Source organism: Pelophylax lessonae, assembly GCF_965119305.1.
Source record: "Pelophylax lessonae genome assembly, chromosome: 3".
Lineage (NCBI taxonomy): Eukaryota > Metazoa > Chordata > Amphibia > Anura > Ranidae > Pelophylax > Pelophylax lessonae.
In genome coordinates this window covers 370,418,110-370,445,899 of record NC_138770.1, presented here as the reverse complement: position 1 = coordinate 370,445,899, position 27,790 = coordinate 370,418,110, and the positions used below count along the sequence as shown (strand labels likewise).

Sequence of the window (27,790 nt, the reverse complement as noted above, 5' to 3'; positions counted from 1 at the left end):
GGCGTTTTGTATCTCTCTGGCGTCACTTCCGGGATCGTCACTTCCGGTCCGGGAGGGGAAGTGACGCCGGGACGCTTAACCTAAAGCCATTGTTTACATCAGACGTCACTTCCGGTATCGCGGATACCGGAAGTAAATGTTTTGGCGGCAATTGCGGCGTTTTGTGCTCCTCCTAGTTGGAGGAGCGATATCCAAACATCAAACACAGTCCTAATTACCCTTTCTATAAAAAGTAAGCAGTAGACCGCATGCCTGGGTCCTCAGTGGAAGTCAGAACAGACGAAACGCGTCAGTACACAGGCATGCTGCTTTCCTGGTAACCCTACGGAGTCGTGGCCGGGGTCCGGATCTCACCTACAGAGGCAGCTGGAAAACGAGCATGCAGCAGCGGTGAGCTGGCCACAACCAGTGGGTTACTATTATCAGTGCTTGAGTACTTGTTTTTTAATGTAAGCATATTGGATTTGGGGGGGGGTTCACTTTGGAGTGGTGTGTTCAATAAAAAATTTTTTAAACTGTATCACACTATTGTGCCCCCATTTTTACTTTCATGACACGTTCTGATCCTCAATTGGAGCACGTATGAGGAGGCCATCTGGTACTGGCAGAGATATCCAGGAGTGTCAAGGATTTAAGCAACCAATGCTTACCAGAAACAATATAAAGATACGCCTGTGAGTGCCCACTCTTCAGGGGGTCACGTATGGTGTGGTGAAGGTTGGTACCGAATATACAAAGCACCGGGGATCACTAGAATGTGGATTGTTCGGCTATGTTATGAACAATAATCAAGCTGAAAGACAGTGTCTTACTCAATTATGAGGACTATATGATCATATATATGTTTGATATATTAGGCGCTGCTGGATGTGACTAAGTACTGAGCTAATACTAGTCTGAGTGTTGTTTACAGTATTTTTTACATCTCCTATATATTGTTTTTGATTACAGCGGCTGCGATCAGCAAAATTTTGTGTTTTTATAATTTTATATCTATTGTATGGTTTTATCCCTTTTAATAAGAAGCACTGGGCAAGTGTTTGGAGCTTTCTCTATTTGTTTTAACCACTTTTTTACATATGTGTGAACTGGCACGAACATCCATTTCTCTGATGTTCATTGATGGACACAGCTCTCTGTGGAGTTATAATTTTCCTGCCACTGCTTGTAACAAATCTGAGTGACTATAGCAGGAAGAGGGAGTATACCCCCTGGAGCTGCCCATGGGTGTAGCCAGAAGTTTTTTTTCTGCCTAGTGTCCTGCTGCTGTAGGAGGCAGCATAACCCAATGGTCAAAAATGACAGGCGCTGTGCTGTTAGTCAATGAACATCAGAGAAATCGATTTTACGGTAAGTCAAAAATCCCAGTTATTTTTACAGGGAAAAAATGTGCACTTTTTTTTTTTTAATTGCATAGAACCCTGGAAAATGCTTGGCTTCTGCAGACCACTCCTCCAGCTCTGTCTTTTCTGAGGTATCGACTTTTAGTTGGAAAGCTGGAGGACATGTCAGTGGACTATGAGTGCAGAGATCACATTGTTTGTGTTCTATTGAGAGTGAATGTGGAGTGTGGGTGGTTTTTTTAAACCTCAGAGCAACTCTAACATTTCTTTCTTTCAAGCAGTGTTTATTCGTGTACGCCGAGACAGTGTACATTTTATTACATTTGTGCTGCCACTGCTGAGCAGTATCAAACACGCAGAAAGTTGTATAGTCTTTGATCTTTTTTAGGTTTTCCCATGTCATTGTAAGATTATTTTAAACATTGACAAACAAACATGAGGGAAAATTAAATTTATGTTGAATGGCTACATATGAAAAGTAGTCTTTACATTGGAAAACATTGATTTGTGTATTACCTTAAAAGATGTGATAGGATTTGGTGATTTAACATGTCTCTGTTTATTCTCGATCCCAGTGTATGTTATATAAAAGGTCCCTTCAGACTTCAGAACCCAGTGCTGATTTGGTAATTCTACATATAAAAAATTCTACAGTTTAAAGAAAACCTGTTTTTAGAGCAATTGGCTTCCATTGCTGACTTTGTGGGTTCAAGCTGCCTGGCTTTCGTGCTTGACCCTCTTGTACTCAGTACTTGGAGGTAATAACCTAGAAAAGATCTGCAGATTAGAAATTCTGCATTTTTTTTGACTTCACGAACATTTTATTTTGTTATAACTCGGTGACTTAGAATCCACTGAAACCAATGACAAAGCAATTTCAGACTAGCTGGAGCCTAGAAATTAAAAAAGGAGGCTATCTGTGGTAACCCCCATATGTCCTTTACTATTGGTTTACTTAAAGGATAAGTTAACCTTTTAAAATAAATAAATGCAAATATTTTTGCAGGTAAACAAATGTATTTTTAATTTATTTTACTTTGTATTTTTTTTTTATTGCAGGAGCCTATAAAGCATTGCACCAGCGATCAGAAGATAGCTGATGCCATGCAGGTCTCCTGCAGACCTGTCCATGATTAGGCTTCCTCATACGAGGAAGCCAATACATGCTGACAGGGAGAATGAATGAACTACCGCAGTGAATGACTGAGTGACGCGACTGGGTGGGTAAAACCCCCGCACGGCTACTTTTTTTAAATTTTGACAGCAAGCGAATGGAGAACACCTGCTAGCTGGCAGAGCAGGGGGCCGGTGCATTCATAACCTTTAATGAAAGATGAACTTATCCTTTAAACAGAGCTAATACTTGAAGGCCTTTGCTCAGCACTCTACAATGTAGCATCATAAGACTAGGGACACAGATGAGAAAAATCACCAATTACCCTGCATTTTTAAATAACTGCACGCACAAACCTATAGTTGTCTTCAAACTTGATAGGTCTTTTTAAATACATTTTCCCGTCAATGGCATAATTTGTTTTTCATTGTTTTGTTTCTAGGCTCTGAAGTGAATGATAATCTTCTGGGAAGCCATTTGCTGGCTAGTACTCTACTTCAGAACACAATATCTGGAAACACTTCCTCAGAACTTAAATTGCAGCAAGATGGTCCTTATGACTTCTATCAGCATCCTAATATCGAGCAGGTCAGAAGTTGTCACCTTGTGCTTAATAATTTCATCGTAGAGATAAACAAGCAGCTGGAAGAATGGCCAGAACATCCTGCTTTGGTTCAGGTGAGAGGGACTTGCTGGCAAAACATTAGCTTTACTAATGTCAAAAATGATTTGAACATAATTTTTCTTTCTCGTACATTGAGGGACACAGGACGTCATATACTGAAAGGTTATATTGCTGTCTAAAGAAGTATGCTGATCGGCTTGGAAAATACTAACCATTGCTGTGCAAGCATATTTTTATTTGTTTACTTTTAATCAAATTTCTTCGCTACAATGCTACTTCACCTGGTCCCTACAGTTGCAGCAGTAGGGACTATTCCTCAGGCCAATTTTCAAGTGCCAAAGTTTAGACCCTGTTGGACTGGACATTGCAGGCTAGCCTAGAAGAGTGACCCCTTTAGGCTCTTTATTTCATGTAATGAGCTTTCTAGACTTTGTTCTGAATAAGAAGTTAGTTATGAAGCGATTTCTATGTTCAGAGCCATTGCCATTTTCCCTGCGCTTGCTGTGTCTTGGAGGACCCAGTTTAGAAGAGGAATCATAATCCCCATTAAGCCCCAAAGGGGGAGATGGAAATATGTTGTGGGTGTGGCCTGGTTGGAGCCCAGGGTGAGGTTGCTATACACCATAACTAGTGGGTCGTCTTCGATGTGTGGCTACAGGGACATCTACTTCACTACACATTGATGTCTAGAGCCAGGACAAGCTCCTTCCCAAGCCAGCACTCACAGCAGGGGCCTGAGGACTAGTACCCCTTCAAAGCTCTTAGCAGCTCAGATACTATTTCCCCAGATTCACGTTTGGAAGAGCAGTTAGGCTGATCACTGGAGGCGGTCATTGTTGGACCTCTAAGCACCTTTAGATTTCCCACTTTCTGTGTGTTCTACCATGGCAAGGATTAATGCTAAGGGACTGAGCACTTTTTCTGCTGGGTGGGGTGTAATGTACATGCGTGCTTTGCTTTTTCCTACAGTTCGTCAAGGAACCATCACCCTGCTGCGGTTTTGCTAAAGAGCCACATGGAACTCCAATTTTCTAAACATTCCAACTCATGTCCAGTGACTTTGTTCCCTCACCGGCTACAAGCTGTCTGCTCAGTTATCAATCTGAACGCTGAAAATCCCAGTCGGTGGTCATTTGATTGCTCAGTTCTCCTTTCTTAGAGCTGGATAGGACAGCTGCAGCATTGGATGTTGTTGTTTTTTTGCGATCACTTGAAGTTCCTTGCTGGTTCTGGCCACTGAGGTTCTAAATGTGCTCCTGTCCCCTACAGAGGCAGTTTTGGCGCTTTGAGAGACCCACTACTGGAAACAGGAGCCTTACCCTCCAGATGCAAAAACCATTTAATTAAACCTTCACTGAGGTATTCTTCTGTGAGGATTGGAAGCACCTCAAGAGTGCCTAGATTTGCTGGACCTGTTCAAATTTATAAAGTGGCTTAATAAGCAGTGGTATATAACACTGGGTGGATCAAGTAGACCAGTTCTACATCAGTGTTTGATTCAGGGTTCTCCCAATGCGGTTTCTCTTCATTAGTGTGAGCATTCTTTGGCTTAAAGCAATTAGGCTTAGATCTCATGCTGTGTACCACCTTATCTTAGAAAAAAGTTTGAGCAAGCATTGGAACCCTAGGGCATCTCAAACAGTTCAATGAAGAAAGTCTTCAAATAAGCTTACTGGTTTGGCGAGGTAGCTCCAAACAAGCATTTTGACCCAATAATTATAATATCAAACATAACTTGGACTGTTGCTAAATCAAAAGATACAGTGCATCCAGAAAGTATACACAGCGCTTCACTTTTTACATATTTTATGTTACAGCCTTATTCCAAAATGGATTACATTTTTTATTTTCCTCAAAATGCTACAAACAATACCCCATAATGACAACCTGAAAGAGGTTTGTTTAAAATCTTTGCAAATTTATTTAAAAAAAACAAAAAAAATCACATGTACATAAGTATTCGTAGCCTTTGTCATGACACTTAAAATTGAGCTCAGGTGCATCCTGTTTCCACTGATCATCTTTGAGATGTTTCTACAACTTGATCACAGTCCACCTGTGTTAAACTCAGTTGATTGGACATGATTTGGAAAGGCCCACACTTATCTATATAAGGTCCCACAGTTAACTCTGCATGTCAGAGCACAAACCAAGACATGAAGTCGAAGGAATTGTCTGTAGACCTCCAAGCATGGATTGTATCGCGGCACAACTGGCGAATTGTACAGAAACATTTCTTCAGCATTAAAGGTTCTTATGAGCACAGTGGCCTCGTCATCCGTAAATGGAGGAAGTTTGGAACCACCAGGACTTTTCCTAGAGCGGGCTGTCTGGCCAAACTGAGCAATCGGGGGAGAAGGGCCTTAGTGAGGTGACCAAGAACCCAATGGTCACGCTGACAGAGCTCCAGCATTTCTCTGTGGAGAGAGGAGAATCTTCCAGAAGAACAACCATCTCTGCAGCACTCCATCAATCAGGCCTGTATGGTAGAGCGGCCAGACGGAAGCCACTCCTCAGTAAAAGGCACATGACAGCCCACCTGCAGTGTGCCAAAAGGCACCTGAAGGACTCTGACCATGAGAAACTAAATTCTCTGGTCTGATGAAACAAAGATTTACCTTTTTGGCCTGAATGGCAAGAGTCGTGTCTGGAGAAATTCAAGCATCGTTAATCACCTGGCCAATACCATCCTTACAGTGAAGCATGGTGGTGGCATGCTATGGGGTGGATGTTTTTCAGCAGCAGGAACTGGTAGACCAGTCAGGATCGAAGGAAGATGTCTGTTTTTTAAAATAGCTAACAGGAGGGGAATTTTGCTTCCTCAGAGATTGTAACAAAACTCCTCTACTTAGGAGCTTTTGGCTCTTTTGAATGCCGAGTGCCTCCACGCCCTACCCAAGCTTCAACCTCAGAACTGAATTTCAGCCCTTTCAGCACAAGCTTTAATAACAAAGGTCAGCAAGTCCCCTCCACGGCCCTCCCCACAATAAAGGGGTCCCCTCACACTTAAGAGCAGGGGGACATCTGTTAAGAGTTTGCATCTTTCTTCTGTCCCAGACCTGTGAGTTTAAATGGTTTCAAAAAGGTAGAAGAGAAAACTTTACCACCTCACCACCTTTCTTCTTTCAAATCAACAAAAAACTGCCTCAGACACTTAGTTTTGCAAAAAGCTCAAAACCAGCTCTTGGGAGGTCAAATGGAGTTATACTAGTACCGCCACAGGACAGATTCAAGGGATTCCACTCCAACCTGTCTGCAGTGCCAAAACTCAGAGGTACCCCATCCTATCCTGGATTCAAAATCCCTCAATAAATGCATTTATATTCAGATTTCAAAGGTTTTCTTTTTTTTTTTTTATGGAACCTGCAAGGTCATTAATAGCCTCTCTGAAGCATGGAGGAACACATGACCTCTGTGGAAATCTAGGGTGCTTACTTGCATGTTCCTATTTACCCACCTCATCAATCTCTGTGCTTTGCAGTAGCAGAAGACACATTTGTCACACTGCCTTTTGCCTTTGCTCCTAGGTTGTTCACAAATATCTTGCCACCCTTGCTTGCCTGATCAGAACTCATGGCATCCAGGTGACAAGCTATCCAGACAATCTTCTGAAGAACTAACCTCCCTTGCAGCTCTCAGCAAATGTCCGAAAGGCAATTCAGTTTCTTCGAGCCTTTGGCTAGGTATTCAACCTAAAAATTCGCTCTCCAGCCGTCCCTGCAACGCTGTGATCGGGGATGAGGTGTGTACCTAGGGACACAGCCCATCCCTGATCATTGTAAAGAGCCAATAAAAAATGACGCTTTACCACGTGACCGCTTGTGTCCAATCACAGCCGGCCACATGCATTGTCCTTGTGGGCACGCAGAGCGGCGATAGTGGATGGAGATTGTCACTCTGACACAGTCCATCCCCAATCAGGGTAAAGAATTAATGAAATTGGCTCTTTACCACGTGCCTGGCTGTGTCCAATCACAGCCAGTCACAGAATGTCAATAAACCACGGCAACTAGCTGTTACCGGGCTCTCCTCCTCACTCACCGATCTTGTGTGAGGAGGAGATTGTGGTAACAGCTAGTCACCGCCTACAGTACACTCCAAAACACATTAATCCCCCCCAAATAGGACCTGTCACCAGCCCATCAAAGTATCTGTCACCAGCCCATCGGAGTACCCTAGTACCTATCTGCATCTCATCAGAGTACTTGATGTCTCCCATGCCTCATAGATTGTGTTGGGGTGTTTGCTTTCCAAAATGGGTCATTTTGTGGGAGTTTCCATTGTCCTGGTGCTCCAGGGCCATCAAAAGTGTGATAGGTAAGAATTAAATTAGATGTGAAATTTATGCTCCTAGAACGCCTGAAGGTGCTACTTGGATGTTGGGCCTCTGTATGTTGCCAGGCTGTGCAAAAGTCTCACACGTGGTATTGCCATGCTCAGGTGCAGTAGCAGAATGTATTTTGGAGTGTCATTTTTGCTATGTACATGCTATGTGTTAGAAATATCTTATAAATTGACAACTTTGTGTAAAACAAAAAAAAGTGTTCCTTTTCTTTCCACATTTTCCAGAAACTTGTGGAAAAAAAATGTTCAAAAGACTCATAATGCCTCATAGAATATACGTTGGGGTGTTTGTTTTCCAAAATGGGGTAATTTTGTGGGTAATTCGATTGTCCTGGTGCTCCAGGGCCTTCAAAAGTGTGTTAGGTCGTTAGGAAATTATGCATCATTTTTTCTCCTAGAACAGCGGACGGTGCTTCTTGCATGTTGGGCCTCTGTATGTGACCAGGCTGTGTAAAAGTCCCACGCATGTGGTATTGCCATACTCGGGAGGAGTAGCAGAATGTATTTTGGGGTTTAATTGCAAGTATGCTTATACTGTGTGTGAGAAGTAACTTATGACGATTTTGTGTAAAAAAAAAAAAAAAAGAAAAGAAAATTATATATATATATATATATATATATATATATATATATATATTTTCCCAAGAATTGTGGGAAAAAATTACAATTTCAAAAAAACAAATTCACCATGGCCCCTACTAAATACCCTGGAATGTCTAATTTCCAAAAAGGGGTCATTTTGGGGGCTCTTGTACTGTCCTAACATTTCAGGGCCTCAAGAAATGAGATAGGCCCGTCGGTACATCAGGTATGATTAGGTGTCATCAATTTTTAATGATTGGCACCATAGCTTGTAGACTAAAACTTTCACACATACTAAATAATATCCACTAATTTGGGTTATTTTTACCAAAGATATGTAGCAGTATAAATTTTGGCCCAAATTTATGAGAAAAAAAAAATACAAGTTTTCAAATTTTATGATGGAAATTAAAACAATGTGTTTTTTTTTTTTCAAAATGTTTGCTCTTTTCTCTTAGTCTTCTGACAGTCGATAGTTTCCTCACTCACTATCGCTAGTTAGTCAGGGGGATCCTCCTGGAGAACTACAAGAGACAGCCGGGCTGGGCCTCACACTGGATAATCTAGATCCTTATGGTGTCCCAGCCAGCGAGCATGCACAGGTTATGGTCTGCCCAGGCCTCGCCACGACAGTGCCCCGGCGGATGGGGACGAGCCTGCAGAGAGCTTTCTTCGCCTGGACGCATCAACCTGGAACGCCCTGTGTTGCACTTTACCCCCTTGGCTGACGGCACCCCCACTCAGGGTGGGAGGTGATCCGTATCGGAGTGGAGCCCGTGGTATGGTGAGTGATGCTAACCCCCCCCGTGTCCCTGGGACAGTCATCTGGGGGGCTGTGACGTGGGCACCCCTTGAACTGGGGGGCGTTGTGTGGGGGGGTACTCTGCCTGCTCGTCTGCGTCACGACGGGCCCCCTCTTTCCCTTTATAGGGGGTTATGTCCTTTTATATCATTTATGGTGGGCGACCCTTTGGTCTAATCAATGTCTTTTTGTGGAACTTCATCCAGCGTCTCCTTGCGGGACTGTGGTCGGTAACCTCCCCTGCTGGTTATATTCTCAGGGTGAGCTTAGCATATAGCGACTCTACTGGGTCTGCATCCACGCACTTCAGTTGCTCTGCGGTGAGGAGGATTCCTTTTCTGCACATGTGCATGCAAGGGCGCTGCTGGATGCACTGATTGTATCGGTGCAGAAAATGTTAACATGGGTGGGGCGCCAGTCCCCTCGGGGCCCGCAGATCCCCGAAAAACGGCAAAGGTACTCCCCTTTCCCGCCTTGACAAAATTGTCGTGAGTCAGTGGAGTTGTTCTAAACACATTAAGGGTAACCACGCATGGTGTGGCTGAAAAGCTGGTCTGCAGACCAGGCTTCCAAAAAGGCTCTATCGGATCTCCCCTTTACGGGGGTCCGCCTATTTGGGTCTTTGTTGGATGAACTGATCAAAGGACTCACAGGTGCGAAGAGTCCTCTTCCTCTATCCGCTAAGGGCAAATCATAATAGATGGGCCCTTCTTTTTCAGCGCACAAGCGGCACCTTCGTGCCTTCGGCACGCAGGAGAAAGGACCTAAGCCATTTAGGTCATCTGGGGGTTCCCAAGAAGACGTGGTCGGGTAAGCTGAGAACAGGCCCCTCAAGATCTTTGGACAGAGTTGTCTGCATGAAGGGATGCCCCCACCTGTATCTGGGGTGGGGGGGGACGTCTTCCTTTTCCATCCGGAACCAGGGACCTCGTTGATTCAGGACAAATGGGCCCATGAGCTGCTCTGATCGGGTTACAAGATCGAATTCAGGTCCAGACCGTCGGACAGATTCTTCCCGTCCAATCTACGCCTATCTTCAGATCGGTTAAGGGATCTACAAGAGGCGGTACCAGATCTGCTGTCGCAATGGGTGATTGTGCCTGTTCCCTCTCGGGAGCGCTTTCAAGGGTTTTATTCAAACCGGTTTACTGTTCCCAGGAAAGAAGGGAAAGTGCGTCCAATTCTGGACCTTAAGGCTCTGAATTGCTAAGTGCGGGTACAGAGGTTTTGAATGGAGTCCATTCGCAAGGTAGTGGCGTTACTACACCAAGGGGACTTTTTGGCCTCTATCTAGATTGAGGATGCATATCTGCACATCCCTATTTACGCTGGACTCTAGCTTTTTCTTCTCTTCGCTGTAGGAGAAGAGCATTATTAATTTGTGGCGTTAAACTTCGGTCTTTCCTCTGTCCCCCAGGGTATTCACCAATGTGTTGGCTCCGGTATTGGCATTACTGTGACAGCGGGGAATTGCGGTACTGGGGTACCTAGATGATCTCCTCTTAAGAGCAGACTCCCACTCAGTTCTAGTGGGCGATCTGTCAATCACTGTATGGACTCTCTGCAAGAGTTTGGTTGGACCATCAATTTCAGAAAATCTGCTCTGGTCCCAGCTAGGGCTGCAACTAACGATTAATTTGTCTGTCGACTAATCTATCGATTATTTTTACGATTAGTCGACTAATCTAACGATTATTTTTATTTTATTTTTTTTGCTTAATTTAGTGTTTTTTTGATTAGCTAATTAATCCTGTAATTAATACAGACCCCTCAGTAAGCCCCCTCCCAGTACAGACCCCACAGTAAGCCCTCCCACCTAGTACAGACCACTTACTAAGCCCTCTCACCCAGTACAGACCCCTCAGTAAGCCCTCTCACCCAGTACAGACCACTTACTAAGCCCCCCCCCTCCCAGTACAGACCCCTCAGTAAGCCCTCTCACCCAGTACAGACCACTTACTAAGCCCTCTCACCCAGTACAGACCACTTACTAAGCCCCCCCCCTCCCAGTACAGACCCCTCAGTAAGCCCTCTCACCTAGTACAGACCACTTACTAAGCCCCCCCTCCCAGTACAGACCCCTCAGTAAGCCCTCCCACCTAGTACAGACTACTTACTAAGCCCCCCTCCCAGTACAGACCCCCCAGTAAGCCCTCCCACCCAGTACAGACCCCTTAGTAAGCCCCCCCTCCCAGTGCAGACCCCTCAGTAAGCCCTCCCACCTAGTACAGGGCTTACTGAGGGGTCTGCACTGGGGGGGGGGCTTACTAAGTGGTCTGTACTGGGTGGGAGGGCTTACTGAGGGGTCTGCACTGGGAGGGGGGGCTTACTGAGGGGTCTGTACTGGGTGGGAGGGCTTACTGAGGGGTCTGCACTGGAAGGGGGGCTTACTAAGTGGTCTGTACTGTACAGACCACTTAGTAAGCCCCCCTCCCAGTACACTAGTACAGACCCCTCAGTAAGCCCTCCAACCTAGTACAGACCCCTTAGTAAGCCCCCCTCCCACTGCAGACCCCTCAGTAAGCCCTCCCACCCAGTACAGACTGTACTAGGTGGGAGGGCTTACTGAGGGGTCTGCACTGGGAGGGGGGGCTTACTAAGCGGTCTGTACTGGGTGGAAGGGCTTACTGGGGGGTCTGTACTGGGAGGGGGGCTTACTTAGTGGTCTGTACTGTACAGACCACTTAGTAAGCCCCCCCCTCCCAGTACAGACCCCCCTAGTAAGCCCTCCCACCTAGTACAGGCCATTACAAGCCGGTGTAGCTCCGCACATGTGACATGTCTAAGTAGCTGGGTGATCGGGGAGGATGGCGAATGTGTTGCGGCAGAAGCTGTGGCAGTACAGGGAGTACAGGGGTGCTGGAGAGGGTCAGCGCTCACCTCTTGTCTCCGACAGAGCCCGGCGGGGGAATTTCACCCGGCCGGCAATGCTTCAAGCGGCGCGGCGGCCGGCCAGGGGGCGTGTGACGTCACGCGTTGACGTGTCGACGCTTTTCACGCACGTCGACGATTTTTTGTAGTCGACTACGTCGACGCGTCGTGGCAGCCCTAGTCCCAGCCTCCAAAATGGTTTCTCTTGGACTGACTCTGGACTCGGCCACTGCGAGTGTGTTTCTTTCCCCAGGAAAAGCTGCAAAGTTGCAGAGGGCGATGCGGACTTGCATGCGAGCTCTAGGCCTGATGGTGCCTACCTTCGGGTCGGTTCCATTTGCTCAGTTCCACACAAAACTTCTGCAAAGGGGTATTCTTGTCAAGTGGAACAAGGATCCAAAATCTTTGGACAATCTGGTTCGGTTGAGTCAAAACGCAAGAAGTGTTCCTCTGTGGTGGCGCTCCGTTCCTTTGCCCTGCGTCAAAGCAAGTCCTTCCTTCCATTGTATTGAACCGTGGTATCCACGGATGGCAGCCTGTCTGGGAAAGCTGTGTGCTCTGGGCACCTGGAAGAGTCCAGACTTCCAAACAAAATTCTGGAACACAGAGAGATAAAGCTTTGAGTCACTGGACAAATCGTCTGCAGGGTTGTCTAGTTTGGATTCAAACAGACAATGCCATGGCCGTAGTTTGTCAATCCTAAAGGGGGCACCAAGAGTGTCCTGGTGGCCGAGATCTTAATATAGGAAGAAAATTGTGTTCCAGCCCACTCCACCATGCATGTACCCAGAGTGGAGAACTGGCAGGCGGATTACTTGAGTCGTTGGGTGTTGGATCAGGGGTTATGTTCTCTGCACCCAGAGGTGTTCCACCTGTTCACATGGGGGACACCTGATGTAGGCCTGTTAGTTTCTTGGCTCAACGAGGAGGTACAGAGGTTTGTAGCCAGGTTTCGGGATCCTCTGGCCGACGCCAGACGGGAGGTGGCTCCTTGGGGTCCATATCGGCTGTACTATGCATTTCCTCTGCTGAAACTTCTGCCGAGGCTTCTGTGCAGAATAGAGATGGAAGAGATTCCAGTCATTCTGTTGGCCCCACACTGGTCTCGCCGGTTTTGGTACGCAGATCTGGTAAGGTTGGTCGCCGATGCTCCTTGGAGACTTCCTCTCAGGGAAGATCTGTTGTCTCAAGGGCCGATCTTCCATGCTGGTTTACAGTCGCTGGCTTTAACGGCATGGCTGTTGAAAGCCAGGTATTGAAGGATAGGGGTCTTTCTGACTTAGTGATACCTACACTGTTGAAGGCTAGAAAATCTATGCCCTTTAGCTACGCATTCTTTGTTTCGCACTTTTATCCAGGAAGTTTGTCATGTGGCTTCTCCTGTGGGATCTTAACTTGTTATTGTCTGTTCTTCAAAAACCTCTTTTATAACTTGGGGAGATTCCTCTGCTTACACTGTCACAGAAGGTAGCCTTTTTGGTGGCTATTACCTCTGCTCGCAGAGTATCTGAATTGGCGGCGCTATCCTGCCGTTCTCCTTATCTGGTGGTCCACAGAGATAAAGTGGTACTTCGTCCTATACAGTCATTTCTTCCTAAGATGGTTTATGATTTGCATTTGAATGAAGACATTGTTGTGCCTTCACTCGGTCCTAAGCCCAAACATCCCAAGGAAATTGCCTTGCATTCTTTGAATGTGATTCGGGCAATTAGGGTTTACCTGGTGGCTACTGAATCTTTCAGGAAATCAGACTTTGTCCTCACGAAAGAACCTCAAAAGGGATTGGCTGTGTCTGCTGCAACCATATCCAGATGGATCAGGCAGATGGTAGTACAAGCTTATTCACTGAAGGGTAAGATTCCACATTTCCCTGTGAAGGCACATTCTACTAGGGCACTGAGTGCTTCTTGGGCTTTTCGCCATGAGACATCAGTAATGCAAGCTTGCAAGGTGGCAACTCGGTCGTCTGTGCACACGTTCACTAAATTCTACAAAGTAGATGTGTTGGCATCCTCGGATGCTTCTTTTGGCCGCAAGGTTTTGTTAAAAGAGCAATTTTTTTCTCTTTGAGGGTGTAGGTTTTCTAGGTGAGCTCCAGTTGTTCCTGGTTGAGCTCCATGTTCACTGGTTGGCTAAGTTTTGCCTTTGGGGAATTGGGGAATTACGTTCTTTCTCTGCGTTGTTTTCCCACCCCTCATACAAAAATGGTTAAGAAGAATATGGAGCTGTGTCTGTCAATGAACGATGGAGAACACTGGATTTTTGACTTACCATGAAATCCTTTTCTCTGAAGTTCATTGACAGATGCAGCACCTGCCCCTCTATTTCTGAGTGGGTTGGGGTTATTTACCTCTGACACTGCTTGCAACAAAACTGAATCCTATAGCAGAGTGAGTGTTTGCCTGCAGGGACTGCCCCATAGGCGTGGTAAAGTTTTTTGTTTTTTTTTACCGCCTAGTGTACTACTTTTGTCGGGGACAGCATAACACCGTGGTTAAGAAGAATATGGAGCTGCGTCTGTCAATGAACTTCAGAGAAAAGGATTTTACGGTAAGTCAAAAATCCAGTTTTTTGCGATATGGCACTGCGTATTTTAATATGGGATAGATTTATGGAATTTTTATTACATTTTTTACTAGTAATTGCGATCAGCAGCTTATAGCGTGACTGCAGCATTGCAGCAGACATATCAGGCACAAGTGTTTACTGTGTTCCTAGGGAGGGCTTGCTAACTGCTTTGGGATGCTTGTACTGTAGCAAGGCAGAGACCTGTGTTCCTACTTAGCAGAAGCGCACAGGATCACTACTTCCCCTTCTCACAGAACGTCGATCTGCCTTGTTTACATAGGTAGACCGCCGTTCTGTCTCTCTCAGTAACGATCGGTGGGTCCCGAATTACATTGCCACTGGTGGACTTGGCTGATTGGCTCCTGCTGTGTGTAATCAGTGGGAGCGGCTTGCCGGTGGCACACGTGCGTGCTCCATACCTGAAAGTGCAGGATCACGTACTGGTACACGATCCTGCACAAAGGAGCCGCTTTGCCGCCTTATATATACAGTGTTCAGTCAACAAGGAGTTAAAGAAGATTTTTTCATTAACTTTATTTAAATAGTGTTATGTTTCACTGAACGTGTATTTTACTCATTTTTGTATTGCACAAGCGTGGCTTGGTTTTTCTTGTATATGTATGAGCTGCCTGTGTCCTAAGAGATGGAATATATAAGATAAGTAAAAAATCCTCTATTTTAAAAGTACTGCATCCAGTCATGCACCCACACTGCAGCTCACAGTAGGAGAGTTTTAAGAGGCAACGCTGTCAATCCAGAAAGCAATACGTAAGGACTGGGTATTATCAGGTGCTGAGCACTAGGTGTATTATCAGACCAAACAGGTATTTGTGGGCTAGACAAGGCAAGTCCAGCTAGACAAACTGTCAATAGTCCTAAAATAGAAAGACATGCATCAGATGTCAGATTTTTTTTGCGGATTCTGGTAAAGTCTGCCGTTGTGAGTGGACTCAAATGAGACATGCTCACAGATCCCTTGCTGCTCTGTGCGAAATTGGCCTAAGGGTTGTGAAAGTTTGTATATAGAAGACCCAAGTAAATGCAGTATTGAAATGTCAACTTTTACCAAAGATGGTTCATTGCAATCAGGACTTGAATGTAAATGCCTTTTAAAATATTTAACCAACAAACAGGATGATCAAATTACCTCAGGGGGTTCTAATTTTCACACAAAACTACGTTGTAACCTCTTGTGAAATTTGGATAAGAATTGGGCCATTCTTATGAACAAACTAGACTTTTAGGTTACTAAAGACTTTACTGCTAAAACTATCTTGTATATTTTTATCTAAAGCATTGTATTTTTTTGCAGCTTGTCGTTATAATTGACCGAATACAAGGATTTCCATTGTCCAGCCCCCTTTCTAAATTCTTAAACGGTTTAGAGATTCTTCTAGCAAAATCTCAGGTAAGTGCAGCTACAGTTCTGTACCTTCAAATTAAATTTGGCTTTTAAAGATCATTGAACAAATAACTGCTGATGAAGCTATATGTAAGCTCACAGTTACCTCTTCCTGAAAATGCTAGTAGCATGGTCAATGCAGTTAATGGCTTTTGTAAATCATACAGAAAAAGTAAGGAATTTTGACTTTAAAATATTGGTTTAGTTATAAAAAAAAAAAAAAAAAAGGCCAAGGGGGATAGGGCTTTCATTGAGATGTTTCCCTTGTGCTTCTGAATCCTTGTTTAACAGAAATCTTCATCTACCAATGCCCCCCACCCCTGCTACTCAAATCTTATGAAAAATGACATTGACGGGTTAAAAACAGAGATATGTCAGAAGTGCTTGTCAAGTGTCCAACTATGCCTTCCGTTTCTGCCCAACTTCTAAATTCATAGAAACCAGTATGACGGCTTCTATGAATGAAACACAATCTTTGAATGGAAACGGCAAACCTTTAAAGCAGGCATGTCCAACCTGCGGCCCAGAACCGCAGGCAATGCGGCCCACTGCCCCTGACAATTTTATTTATTTTTTTTTTGCTGAGGAAGGAAGGTGGGTCGGGGGCACGGCCACAGCGGCTTCCAACTAACTGTAGGCAGAGGCTGCTGTGGAAGACATCATACTCTAGTTGTGGTAAATTAATGCTGGGGGGGGGGGGGGGGGGGCGGGAAAGGGGCAGCAGCGTTTTATTACTTATATACCTTAATTATATAATATAAATTTTATATGAGGCCTGAGAAAATGTCTCTACACGCAATGTGGCCCAGAGAAGCCAAAAGGTTGGACACCCATGCTTTAAAGCATCCACATGTCTTCATAGACACTGTAGTATTTGACTTCTTTGAATGAAAGGGTTTAGATGTAAAGGGCGGGCATAGCTGAGTACACTTGGAGTGCTTGTGATCACGCCTTTAGTTCTGTTAACCCCCCGCCACCAAATAACGAATTCAATATAGCCTACGAAGTTCCCAGCTGTACTTATTGCCTGGAGAATGATCTTTTCAAAGTTTGCCCCTAATTTCTTTGTTTTCTGGGACTACATGTCCCAGGATTCAAAACAACTTTTATCTTTTATTCGAGTGAAATTGGGTGTAGGGTCATGGGTGGTGTAGTGGGGCAGAGTGATGTATAACAGTAAAAAATCCCGCGCTTATGGTAAATGTAAAATCAATAAGTGAATAAATATATAAAAAGTGAACAAGTGTAATTCAAAAAAGTGTCTGTGCAATCATAAGCTGCTTGCTGCAAATAAAGTGCTGGTGCTCTTTAAATAATGTAAACTCAGTGTTGCAGCGCTGCTTAAACAATTCGTAAATAAATTAAATATAATCTACTTGCAACAATATATCAAAGTGCTAAATATACCGTGCAAAATATCGCAAAATCATATATAAAAAATTATGTATAGAAATTCAAATTCATACTTAGTCAATAAAAGTCCAATCGGGTGCAAATTAAAGTGCTTCTGTGCTTTTTGTGCAAAATGGGTATGACCCCCCTGTGGTTTTCTACTTACCACAATGCGCTTGGAAAGAAGCATGTAATAATATAATCCTCATAGTCTTGTAATCCGTTTATATCGCTGGAACGACCCTTGATGGTAAAGTATCTCAGAGTTTCCTCATGGAGAAAAAAAGAACCATCCATAGGGAAGTACATTTTAACCAGTTTTATTAGAACAATCCAGAAAAACACTCACAAACATAATGAACAAACAGGCATGTAAGGCACGGTGGTTCGCTGCTCCCGCAGCGTGCGCTCCACCGGCCGGATGTGATGTGGCAGTCCGCTCAGCCAATTGCTAGACGCGTTTCGCTGTCAATCACAGCGTCATCTGTAGCTAACGTACTGAGCGTGCTAGGGACTTTTTTATACTCTTCAGCCACTCCTTCTTTCTATCCTTACTCCAATCGACTGCGATCGCTGGCTAATTTAATTCCAAAATGCCGAAATTTAAAATCAATGATGGATTGCTATTAAGGCAATTACTACCTTATAAAAACACATGCAAATCTGTATTAGACAATGCTAGTTTCAGCCGCTGCTATTAAATGTAATGGAAATACACTGACCCCTAGTGGTCTTCCATAAATGCTACATCTATGGGAGAGGCTTATGCATATACCATACACGTTACAATCATGTTCCAATTCGATATGTAAAAATCCGATATGCAAAAAACTACAAAGCTGCTATATTCTAACATACAATAAGAGTCTAGGGTACAATTTATATAGCAATACATTAGTACCAAGTTTAAATAATTAAATATTAAAAATATAAATATGTGTGTATTGAATAATAAAAATCCTTGATAAAACAATTGATATCTAGTTCCACGTTCAGTCCTTTAGGTGTCATACTATCCAACCTATGTATCCATCGGGTCTCGTTCTGAGAAATGGATCTCTTCATATTGGTTCCCCTCCAGTGTTTTTCTATTTTATCTCCAAAAAACAATAAGGTGAAACCACCCTTCTCCTGCGCTCGGTATCCAAGCCCCTCAACCACACTCCTCACGGGACTGACAAATGGCTTCTCAGATGGCTGGGGTCGTCCACCGGTACTACAAGCAAAAAGAACAAAGAAAGGGCGCACCGACCTAGCGCATTATCCTCAATAAAAGGCTTTATTTATGTAACATTAAAAAATGGCTACTCACAGACGTAGATAAACATAAGGCGTGTCGAGCTGATTTGCTCAATTGTCCGTGTTTAGTCCATATGATCGTCCATGACCGATGAGATGACTGACGCGTTTCGAGGCCTAGCCTCTTCCTCAGAGCCACTGTGTCATGACTGTCTCTTTGATTTAAGTAGTGAGGTAGTGACCCAGCCCCTACCCCCAAGTGGGAGTGTCCCTCCCCCGGGGGGAGTGACTGGAGCACCACCCCACCCACTTCTGTGGCATCATTAGTAATATGCAGTGGCATACATTGATTATGCAAGTGCAATACAAATGCTGGAATATATACGTGAAATTAAAATATATATACATAAAGACATTGCAACAAGGAAAACGGTGCAACAATAAAATAATCTGGATAAAAACCACCATAAACAAATACTACCATAAACAAATACTAAAAGTGGATAAAAACGGATAAAAATGCTTGCTGGGTGCACTTAAAATCATTATAAACATTCCATAGAATGACAGCAAAGGTTAGCTAATATAATCAATTAATAATCGATAGTTCCCCCACAATATTTCCCATTACCTTCGCTGTCTATTGTGTCTAGTCCAGGCTAGATTTTTGTTTATACATGATGATGATCTGCTCTCTGTTCTCCCAGGCGATTCCATCATACTGGGGGGGGGGGGGGGGAATAGGGGGAGGGGTGGAAGGCCGGGGGGATCCCCACTGAATAGGAGAGATCAGAGAGGGGGGGTAGGGTTTTTCTATTTTATCTATTGCACAAAATTTGAGTTTGCTGGGATCTTTATTGTGATGGACCCTGAAATGATTGGATAAACTGTTTTCTAAAACCTTTCTTTATATTACTGATGTGCTCCCTCAACCCTACTCTTAATTCTCTGGTGGTACGGCCAACGTATTGAAGACCACATTCACTTTTATCTTTTACTCGAGGGAAATTGGGGGTAGGGTCATGGGTGGTGTAGTGGGGCAGAGTGGTGTACTTTCTTGTCATATTGTGTTGTAAACGGCACCTTTCAAGGTAGCAGAGAGGATAAGGCAGAATGTTTAACCACTTGCCGACCACCGCAAGTACATATACTGCGGCGGTCAGCCGCCTGCAGGCAAAGTGATGTACCGGTACGTCACTCGCCTGTGAGTCAATAGGGGGCGAGCGCGCACCGCAGGAGGCGCGCTCCCGCCCCGCTCGTTCACGGACACCTCCGTGCGAGTGACCAGCGGACCCGGTGTCCGCCGGTCACTTGCGATCGTCAGTTACAGAGGGAGAAAAGGGCAGGCGGCTAATGTAAACAAAGCCGCCTGTCATTCTCCCTTGTGTAACAGCAGAGATCATACGGTCCTGCTATGTAGGACCGTAGATCTCTGCTGTTACATGAACAGCCACATCCCTGCACAGTTAGAAACACGCCCCTAGGGACACACTTAACCCCTCCTTCTCCAATAAAGTTAACCCCTTCCCTGCCAGTGTAATTTTTACAGTAACAGTGCATATGTATAGCACTGATTACTGTAGTAATGTCACTGGTACCCCCAAAAGTGTCAATGTCCGTCAAGGGTCCGATCCGTCCGCCGCAATGTCGCAGTCCCGCAAAAAAAAAAAATCACAGATCGCCGCCATTACTCGTTAAAAAAAAAAAGATGATTAAAATCTTTCCCGTAGTTAGTAAACGCAATAACTTTTGCGCAAACCAATCAAAATACGCTTATTGCGATTTTTTTTTTTTTTTTTTTTTTTTTTTACCAAACATTTGTAGCAGAAAACAAATTGGCCAAAAATGTTAAAAAAAAATTTTTTGGTAATTTCATATAAAAAAATGTGAAAAATGTTGTTTTTTCAAAATTTATGCTCTTTTTTTGTTTATAGTGCATGATCAAAAAATCGCACAGGTGATCAAATACCACCAAAAGAAAGCTCTCTTTGTGGGAAAAAAAGGACGTCAAATTTGTTTAGGTACAGCGTCGCATGACCGCGCAATTGTCCGTTAAAGTCACGCAGTGCCGAATCGCAAAATAAGGCCTGGTCAGGAAGGGGGTAAAATCTTCCGGGGGGCTTAAGTGGTTAACAGTTCAGGTGGGCTTATTGATGCATATTTTATTAATTCCACAGACAGGGGTTGAGGGTTATCCTAACATCACCGTGAAGTGAGGGGATGGGTCAGATAACCATTTGAATAATGGGTTCAGCCCCCAGGGCAGGATATAAACATGAAAGTGTCAGAACACAGTTAAGTATCTTTGTTTTACAGTACAGGCCAAAAGCTGGATATTCATAGACCCTGGATTAGAGACTGCTACTTTTAGGTGATTGAAAACTGTCACAGCTTTGCTGGACACGTACCCTGGGCAAACGCCCATAACTCAAGTTTGAGTTTAAAGTTTTTTGCCAATATCCTTTAATGATGATTCTCTTCTCCCTTATAGATAAGTTTTATTTGCCTAACCAGTGCTTTTCGCTTTGTTTTCTTCAGTCAGCTTGCCACTTTTCCAATAGATGCAATGTATTTAGAGCGGTGTAACCTTGTTAATGCCTTAGGAACCATACACAGACTCCATGCTGTAGGGACTGCCTATAATGTTGCTTTGGGCACTGGATCTTTTTTGGACGTTCACCTTGGCATTGCTTGCAACAAGTGCAGTTAGCAGCAGAGTGCTATTTAGGGCCACGGCTGTGGTCGATTTTTTTTTTGTTCCCAGATCCTGAAGGCCACCCCAGCCCTGTACTTACTGCGATGGGTAAAACCCGGACCTATATTGGGACCAGTGACATGAAAAGATAAGACAGGTTTGTCTGATCGGACCGATACTGCAGCTTTACATGAGATTTAATATATCCATTACTTGCAATACACCTTCAATGTCCCCTGAATAGTTTTACGTGAAACGCAAAAATGTGTTTGCATTTATACACTTATCAAGTGTTGGTAAAATTTAGAGGTAAAAGTTCCAGAGCTTAATCAGGCATATGACTAGGGGTTTTACCATTCCACAGGTTACACTTACCGCTTCCTCCTAGAGACCTTAGAAGGTACTCAGGCTCTTCCTCCTGCTCTTTTGCTACAAGGACTTTGCTACAGGAAGGTTCATACTTGGGTTGCTGTGTATCCTTCTACAGACATACATACCCCATTTCTGCACCTTACTTAAAGAGTAGTCCATAGGGGAATAGCATTGGTGCTAGAGAACCCTGGAAAAAAATAAGGCAAACACTCGCTCTGCTGAATTGTTTGCAAAATGCTCAAACTGCTTAGTGTAAGGATGTTTCTTTTACACATGAACAGGACTGTATTTTAATACCAGTCTCTACTAGGGCTGAAACAACTAAACTGCATAATCAATTATAAATATATTTGTCAACTATTTTCATTATTGATGAGCTGGTCAGCCAATTAGTTGGCCTGCAAAAAGAATGCATTATTTGTTTACATAATATTAAATACAATGCAACACACTTACAGCCCAGTACACAATCCATACATGTCAGTAAGTGTCCAAGAACTTGTGAATGTGAGGATCAATGCCTCGTGTAATATATAGTTACGGACAGGAGAAGAAAGTGATTCTAAAGGCAGAGGTTTTTTTTTCTCCAGTCGCCTTTCAGGACAGCACATTGAGAGAGCGCAGCTCCACCCACTTCAACAGGAAACACTGCAAGATTAAAAGCTCCGCCTCTTCCACCATGCCTCAGTTTTTGTGTTTCCTCCTCCATGAGGAGACACTGCATGGAACCAGTGTGTGGGGCTGCGCGCTCTCCAGGTGGAGTAGGGTGGACTTACCCCCTTTTTTGGCATGATGTAGCACATCCCTGGAATAAAAAACCTAAGTTGGATGCGGCTTTTTCCCAGGTTTCACGCCGAACAGATCTGGCGTTTGAAGACATGGGGATTTTGAAGGATGCTATGGATAAAAGGGCAGACTCCCTCATGAAAAAGGCCTGGGATTCCTCTACATCCAGCGTTAGACCGGCCATGGCTTCCACAGTGGTAGCCAGAAACTTAGAATGCTGGTTAGATCAGCTCAGGGGGCATGTGGAGGCTGGAACGGCTAGGAAAGACCTTCTTGATTCCTTTCCACTGCTCATTAAGGCCGTCAAATACATGGCTGATGCCTCAGCTGAATCAATCAGAATGGCAGCAAGGTCGTCGGCTCTGGTGAATTCAGCAAGACGTGCGATTTGCCTGAAAACTTGGACGGGTGACTCGGCCTCTAAGGCCAGACTCTGTGGTTTACCGTTTTCAGGAGACCTGCTCTTTGGTCCGGATTTGGAAACTATCCTGGATAGGACGGCGGATAAGAAAAAGGCCTTTCCTTCCAAAAAGAAACCACCCCCAAAGAAAATTTTTCGTCCTTTTCAGCAAACCCAGAAAGGAAGGGGTGGTATACTGTTTAAACCACCTGAACAGTCTACAAAAACCAAGTGACATTTCTCTCCCGGTGGGGGGGGAGATTGTTAAAATTTCTCCCACAGTGGGAAGAAGTATCCTCAAGCCTTTTCGTAAAGAACATTGTGGCACAGGGGTATAGTCTCGAATTCTCAAGAACCCCTCCAAGCAGGTTTTGGATGACTCCACTTCCAAAAGATCGGGAACAGGCCTCTGCAATGATATCTCTGTTAGAAGAGTTGATTTCTCAAGAGGTGATCACCCAAGTTCCCAGGGGTCAGGAAGGTCAAGGGTTCTATTCACACATTTTTCTGGTGAAAAAACCTTCGGGCAAGTATCGATTGATTTTAAATCTGAAAATTTTGAACAAATCAATCAGATACAAGCATTTCAGGATGGATACCATTTATTCTGTAACCAAACTTCTGTCCCCAGGTTGCTTCATGGCTCTGGTGGATTTGAGGGATGCGTATCTACATGTCCCGATAAATCTGTCCCATCAGAAATTTCTGAGATTGGCGATCAATCTAGGAGACTCGGTCTGGCATCTTCAGTTCAGGGCTCTTCCCTTCGGTCTTTCCTCCTCTCCAAGGATATTCACCAAGGTGTTGGCAGAAGCCTTACAGCCTCTGAGACTGAGGGGGATCTCCATCGTTCCATACCTGGACGATCTCCTGATTTTTGCAGATTCCAGCAGTCAGTGCTTGTCGCACATTCAAGAAACAAGATTCCATCTAGAGAGACTGGGGTGGCTGCTAATTCTGGAGAAGTCCAATCTAGTTCCTTCCCAAAGGATAATGTTTTTGGGGTACACTTTAGACTCGGTTCTTCAAAGGGTTTTTCTACCTCAAGAGAAGATCTTAAAGGTACAGGCTGCAGTCGCTCACATGCAGACCAATATCCAGGTGTCAGTCCGATCCGCTATGGCAGCTCTGGGTCTACTCACCGCTTCCATTCCAGCGGTTCAGTGGGCGAAGTTCCATTCCTGCCTCTTTCAGAGAAATATACTACAAAGTTGGTCACATCTGGAACCTCTGGAAAAATCCATCAAAATTTCCGAAAAAACAAAAAGAGCACTTTGGTGGTGGAGAGATACCAACAATCTGGAGAAGGGTCTGATGTGGTCCTTCCCCCGGGACAAACGTCTGACCACAGACGCCTGGGGATGGGGAGCCCATCTAGATGGTCGGACAGTACAGGGGAACTGGTCCAAACTGGAATCCAAAAGGTCATCCAACTGGAGAGAGTTGAAGGCTATATTTCTGGGTCTTCAGGAGTTTCAGGAAATGATCAAGGGTCAGCATGTACAGATCCTCTCGGACAACATAACAGCAGTGACTTACGTTACAAAACAAGGAGGAACAAGAAGCAGAACTCTCTGTTTTGGCGATGCAGCTGCTTTCCTGGGCGGAACAAAATGTGGCCTCCCTAACAGCGATCCACCTAAAGGGGTCACAGAATCTCCTAGCAGACATGCTAAGCAGAAGGAGAGTATTAGAGGCAGAGTGGAGTCTGAATCAGGAGGTTCTCACGATGATTACAGAAGCTTGGGGGTTTCCCCAGGTAGATCTGTTTGCCAACCAACAAAACACCAAGGTTGCGAGATTCTTTTCCCTCCACAGGGAGGATCAGGCTTGGGGGTTGGATGCTCTAGCTCAGCAGTGGGACTTCCCTCTGTGTTATGCATTCCCTCCTTTTCAGTTAATACCTCTGGTTCTCAGGAAATTCAAGGAAGAATCCACAGATCTAATTTTGATCACGCCCTTCTGGCCAAAAAGGCCTTGGTTTGCCCTGTTGCTGAATCTGGCTTCAAAATCACCATGGAAGCTTCCGTCCAGAAGAGATCTTCTGTTTCAGGGGACACTGTATCATCCGGAATCAGATCAACTTCAGTTGACGGCGTGGTTTCTGAGGAAGACCTCTTAAGATCCCGGGGTCTTTCTGAGAAACTCATTACCACCCTTCTCTCCAGCAGGAAGAAGGTTACCAGGGACATTTACATGAAGATTTGGAAAAAGTATAATTCATGGTGTTCCACAAAAAAGTTTGAACTTTTGAATTTAATTTCAGTGCTGGAATTTCTCCATGAGGGAATGGAGATGGGATTGGCAGCCAGCACTCTTAAAACCCAAGTAGCGGCACTTTCAGATTTCTTTGAGAGAACCTTATCTCAAGAGACTTTAATTATAAGATTTTTTAGGGCATTAGCTCGCAATAGACCAGTAGCACTCAAGGTGTTCCCTAGATGGGACCTGTCCATTGTGTTACAGGGATTAACCAAGTTTCCGTTTGAACCTTTGGATGAAGTTCCTTTAACGAATTTAGTTCTGAAAACAATCTTTTTAGTTGCTATCACCTCAGCCAGGAGAGTTGGTGAAATCCAGGCACTTTCAGTTGCGGATCCTTTTTTATCAGTTTTTCCGGATCGAGTAGTACTTCGTACAGATCCAGCTTTTCTTCCAAAGGTTGTATCCAATTTTCACCGTACCCAGGAAATTGTGCTCCCAACTTTTTCCTCGATGCCTGCTAACTCGCAAGAGGAGACCTTTCATACATTGGATGTAAGAAGATGTCTTCTTCGTTTCCTGTCTGTAACCAAGGAGTTCAGGAAAATGAATGCTTTATTTGTACTATTTTTAGGCCCGCGTAAGGGTGAAAGAGCATCCAAAAGTACTTTAGGAAGATAGCTTAGATGGGCCATTGAACAAGCGTACTTGGCCCAGGGGAAAGAACCTCCAGAAGGTGTGGTGGCACATTCAACAAGGTCAGTGGCAACCTCATGGGCTGAAAGGGCTGGTGCTTCGCCTGAGCAAATATGCAAAGCAGCTACCTGGTCGAGTTTTTCGACTTTCCTCAGACATTACAGATTGGATCTGTTGTCAGCCACGGATCAGGCTTTTGGCAGAAAAGTTCTGCAAGCTGTAGTCCCGCCCTAGGTGTAAGTTACTCGCTTATCCTCTCAATGTGCTATCCTGAAAGGCGACTGGAGAAAACCTAAGTTACTTACCGGTGACGGTATTTCTAAGAGCCTTTCAGGACAGCAGCAACTACCCTCCCTGGTTTTTCGATCTTTGTGTTATTTTATTAACAATATTAACCTGTGGTGGTTGTTGTGTTTCATTATGTTTTCCAGCATGTCGGAGGATACCCTATAACTGAGGCATGGTGGAAGAGGCGGAGCTTTTAATCTTGCAGTGTTTCCTGTTGAAGTGGGTGGAGCTGCGCTCTCTCAATGTGCTGTCCTGAAAGGCTCTTAGAAATACCGTCACCGGTAAGTAACTTAGGTTTTTTTCTTTTTTACCCTAGTGGTTTTTATGCATTAGGGTAAAAAAAAACCTTCTGTGACCAGCTCCCCCAACCCTCCAATATACTTATCTGATCCTGATCCCAATCTAGCTCTCTGCCCAAGAGCAACAATACTGCACTCTTCCTCCTCATAGGAGTCCTTTGCCGAAGCCATTGGCTCCTGCTGCTGTCTGTGTGGGGCCAAGACGCACTGTGTGTCAACAGAAGCATGTAGTGTGGCTAGGGATTGAGGCCATACAAGTACCCCCATAGCAAGCTCCTTGCTAAAGGGGCACTCTGAAGTAGGGATCGACCGATTATCGGCAAGGCCGATATATCAAGGGCTGATGTTGACTTTTGCCGATATATCTGTATCGGCCCCCCGGAACTGGCCAATATTCCAAATATTGCTCATGTAAGGGTAAAATTATGTCACATAGCAGAATTCCATTTACAAATGTTATTGCATATGCCACTCACATATGTACAAATTAAAGATATAAGCAATTCCACATTAGCAGATCTGCTGGCAGATCGGTATCTCTCACCCACTTGCCGTAAGTGACACCCGGGTGATACCGCTCCGTCCGGCATACGATGACGATGTAGGAGCATCACCACCTAATGGTTGGAGGAGAAGACTAGTCTCGGACCCTGACATAGGATGTACAAGATATGGGCCCATATTAGCCGATACCGATATGTGATTGCCAATCGGTGTCGGCAACGAAAAACCGATATCGGTTGATCCCGGCCAGAAGCACCAGCAGGGATACCAGAAGAGGATTGGGGCTGCTGTGTGCAAACCCATTACACAGAGCAGGTAAGTATGACATGTTTGTTTAAAAAAAAAATGTAACGTCAGATAAAACCTTGGGAGCCATACCCAGACCCCACACTATGGAAATGCCTGTAATGTTGCTTCTGGCACTGGATCCTGTAAGTGCTCCCCTTGTCACTTGGTGCAATGCGTCTGCCACACAGTGCTATACAGCTTCAGGGCCGTGGTTCATTGCTATGAAATCTAATCCCTAAAGACCCCTTTGGGGGTATGCCCACAGTGACGGGCAGACCCTGGCCTTCCAGTGTTTTGGACAGGTAAAACAGTGTCACCTTGTATTGCTGATGTTAATATAAAATGGGTTTACGTTTGAAAAGTTTACACTTTGAGGCGAATACATACCAAACTGGATGCTGAAATGTAATCACTCAGTCTAATCTCGGGTGTATTGAAGGGTGTTACAGCATACTACCGGTTGCATGCATTAAAAGCACTTTCTCCTTGAGCCCTTTATACTCAGGCACTTTCTCCCACTCTTTTAAAATTAGGTTTTATTATAATACAGTTTACACCTGGGTTATAGCGCACACCTTCTGGACACTCTTACCTTATATTCTGCTCTCTTTTCCATGAGTACTCCACAGGGGAATACCCTCATTTGTACCTGTGACAGATTGGGTAATGTGCAGTCGATGTAGACTCACAGGCGATCATGTGTTCTGCCAACACTTAACCTCATATCGTCCTTTGCATTGGAGCCAGAGCCGGCAGTCTCCACATCAGATTCTAGGTATATTTCAGGCACACGATAATCTGCCTATTGTGACGAAGATGCAGAGAATTCTACTTAAGTCAATTTCCTCAGAGAGATGATGGCCTTGATACAGTCATCTTTGCCTAGGGCCCAAAACAAGCCACATCTCTTCCCTTATCATTGCTTCTCAGCCGGAATCCGATCCTGGTATGCCAGCCCTAGAGGACACAGAGGGGAAT

General features: G+C 44.5%; 1 protein-coding gene across 2 annotated transcripts in view; it reads left to right on the top strand.

Annotated features, from left to right (window-relative positions):
• The window catches only part of MDN1 (midasin AAA ATPase 1), a 902,759-nt gene that overhangs the window by 689,570 nt on the left and 185,399 nt on the right, over positions 1-27,790 (top strand). For both annotated transcript variants that reach the window (XM_082250237.1, XM_082250236.1), the window contains exons 66-67: positions 2,900-3,135; positions 15,562-15,657. In XM_082250237.1, the coding sequence (XP_082106363.1) occupies positions 2,900-3,135; positions 15,562-15,657 (332 nt within the window). The remainder of the gene's footprint in view (positions 1-2,899; positions 3,136-15,561; positions 15,658-27,790) is intronic.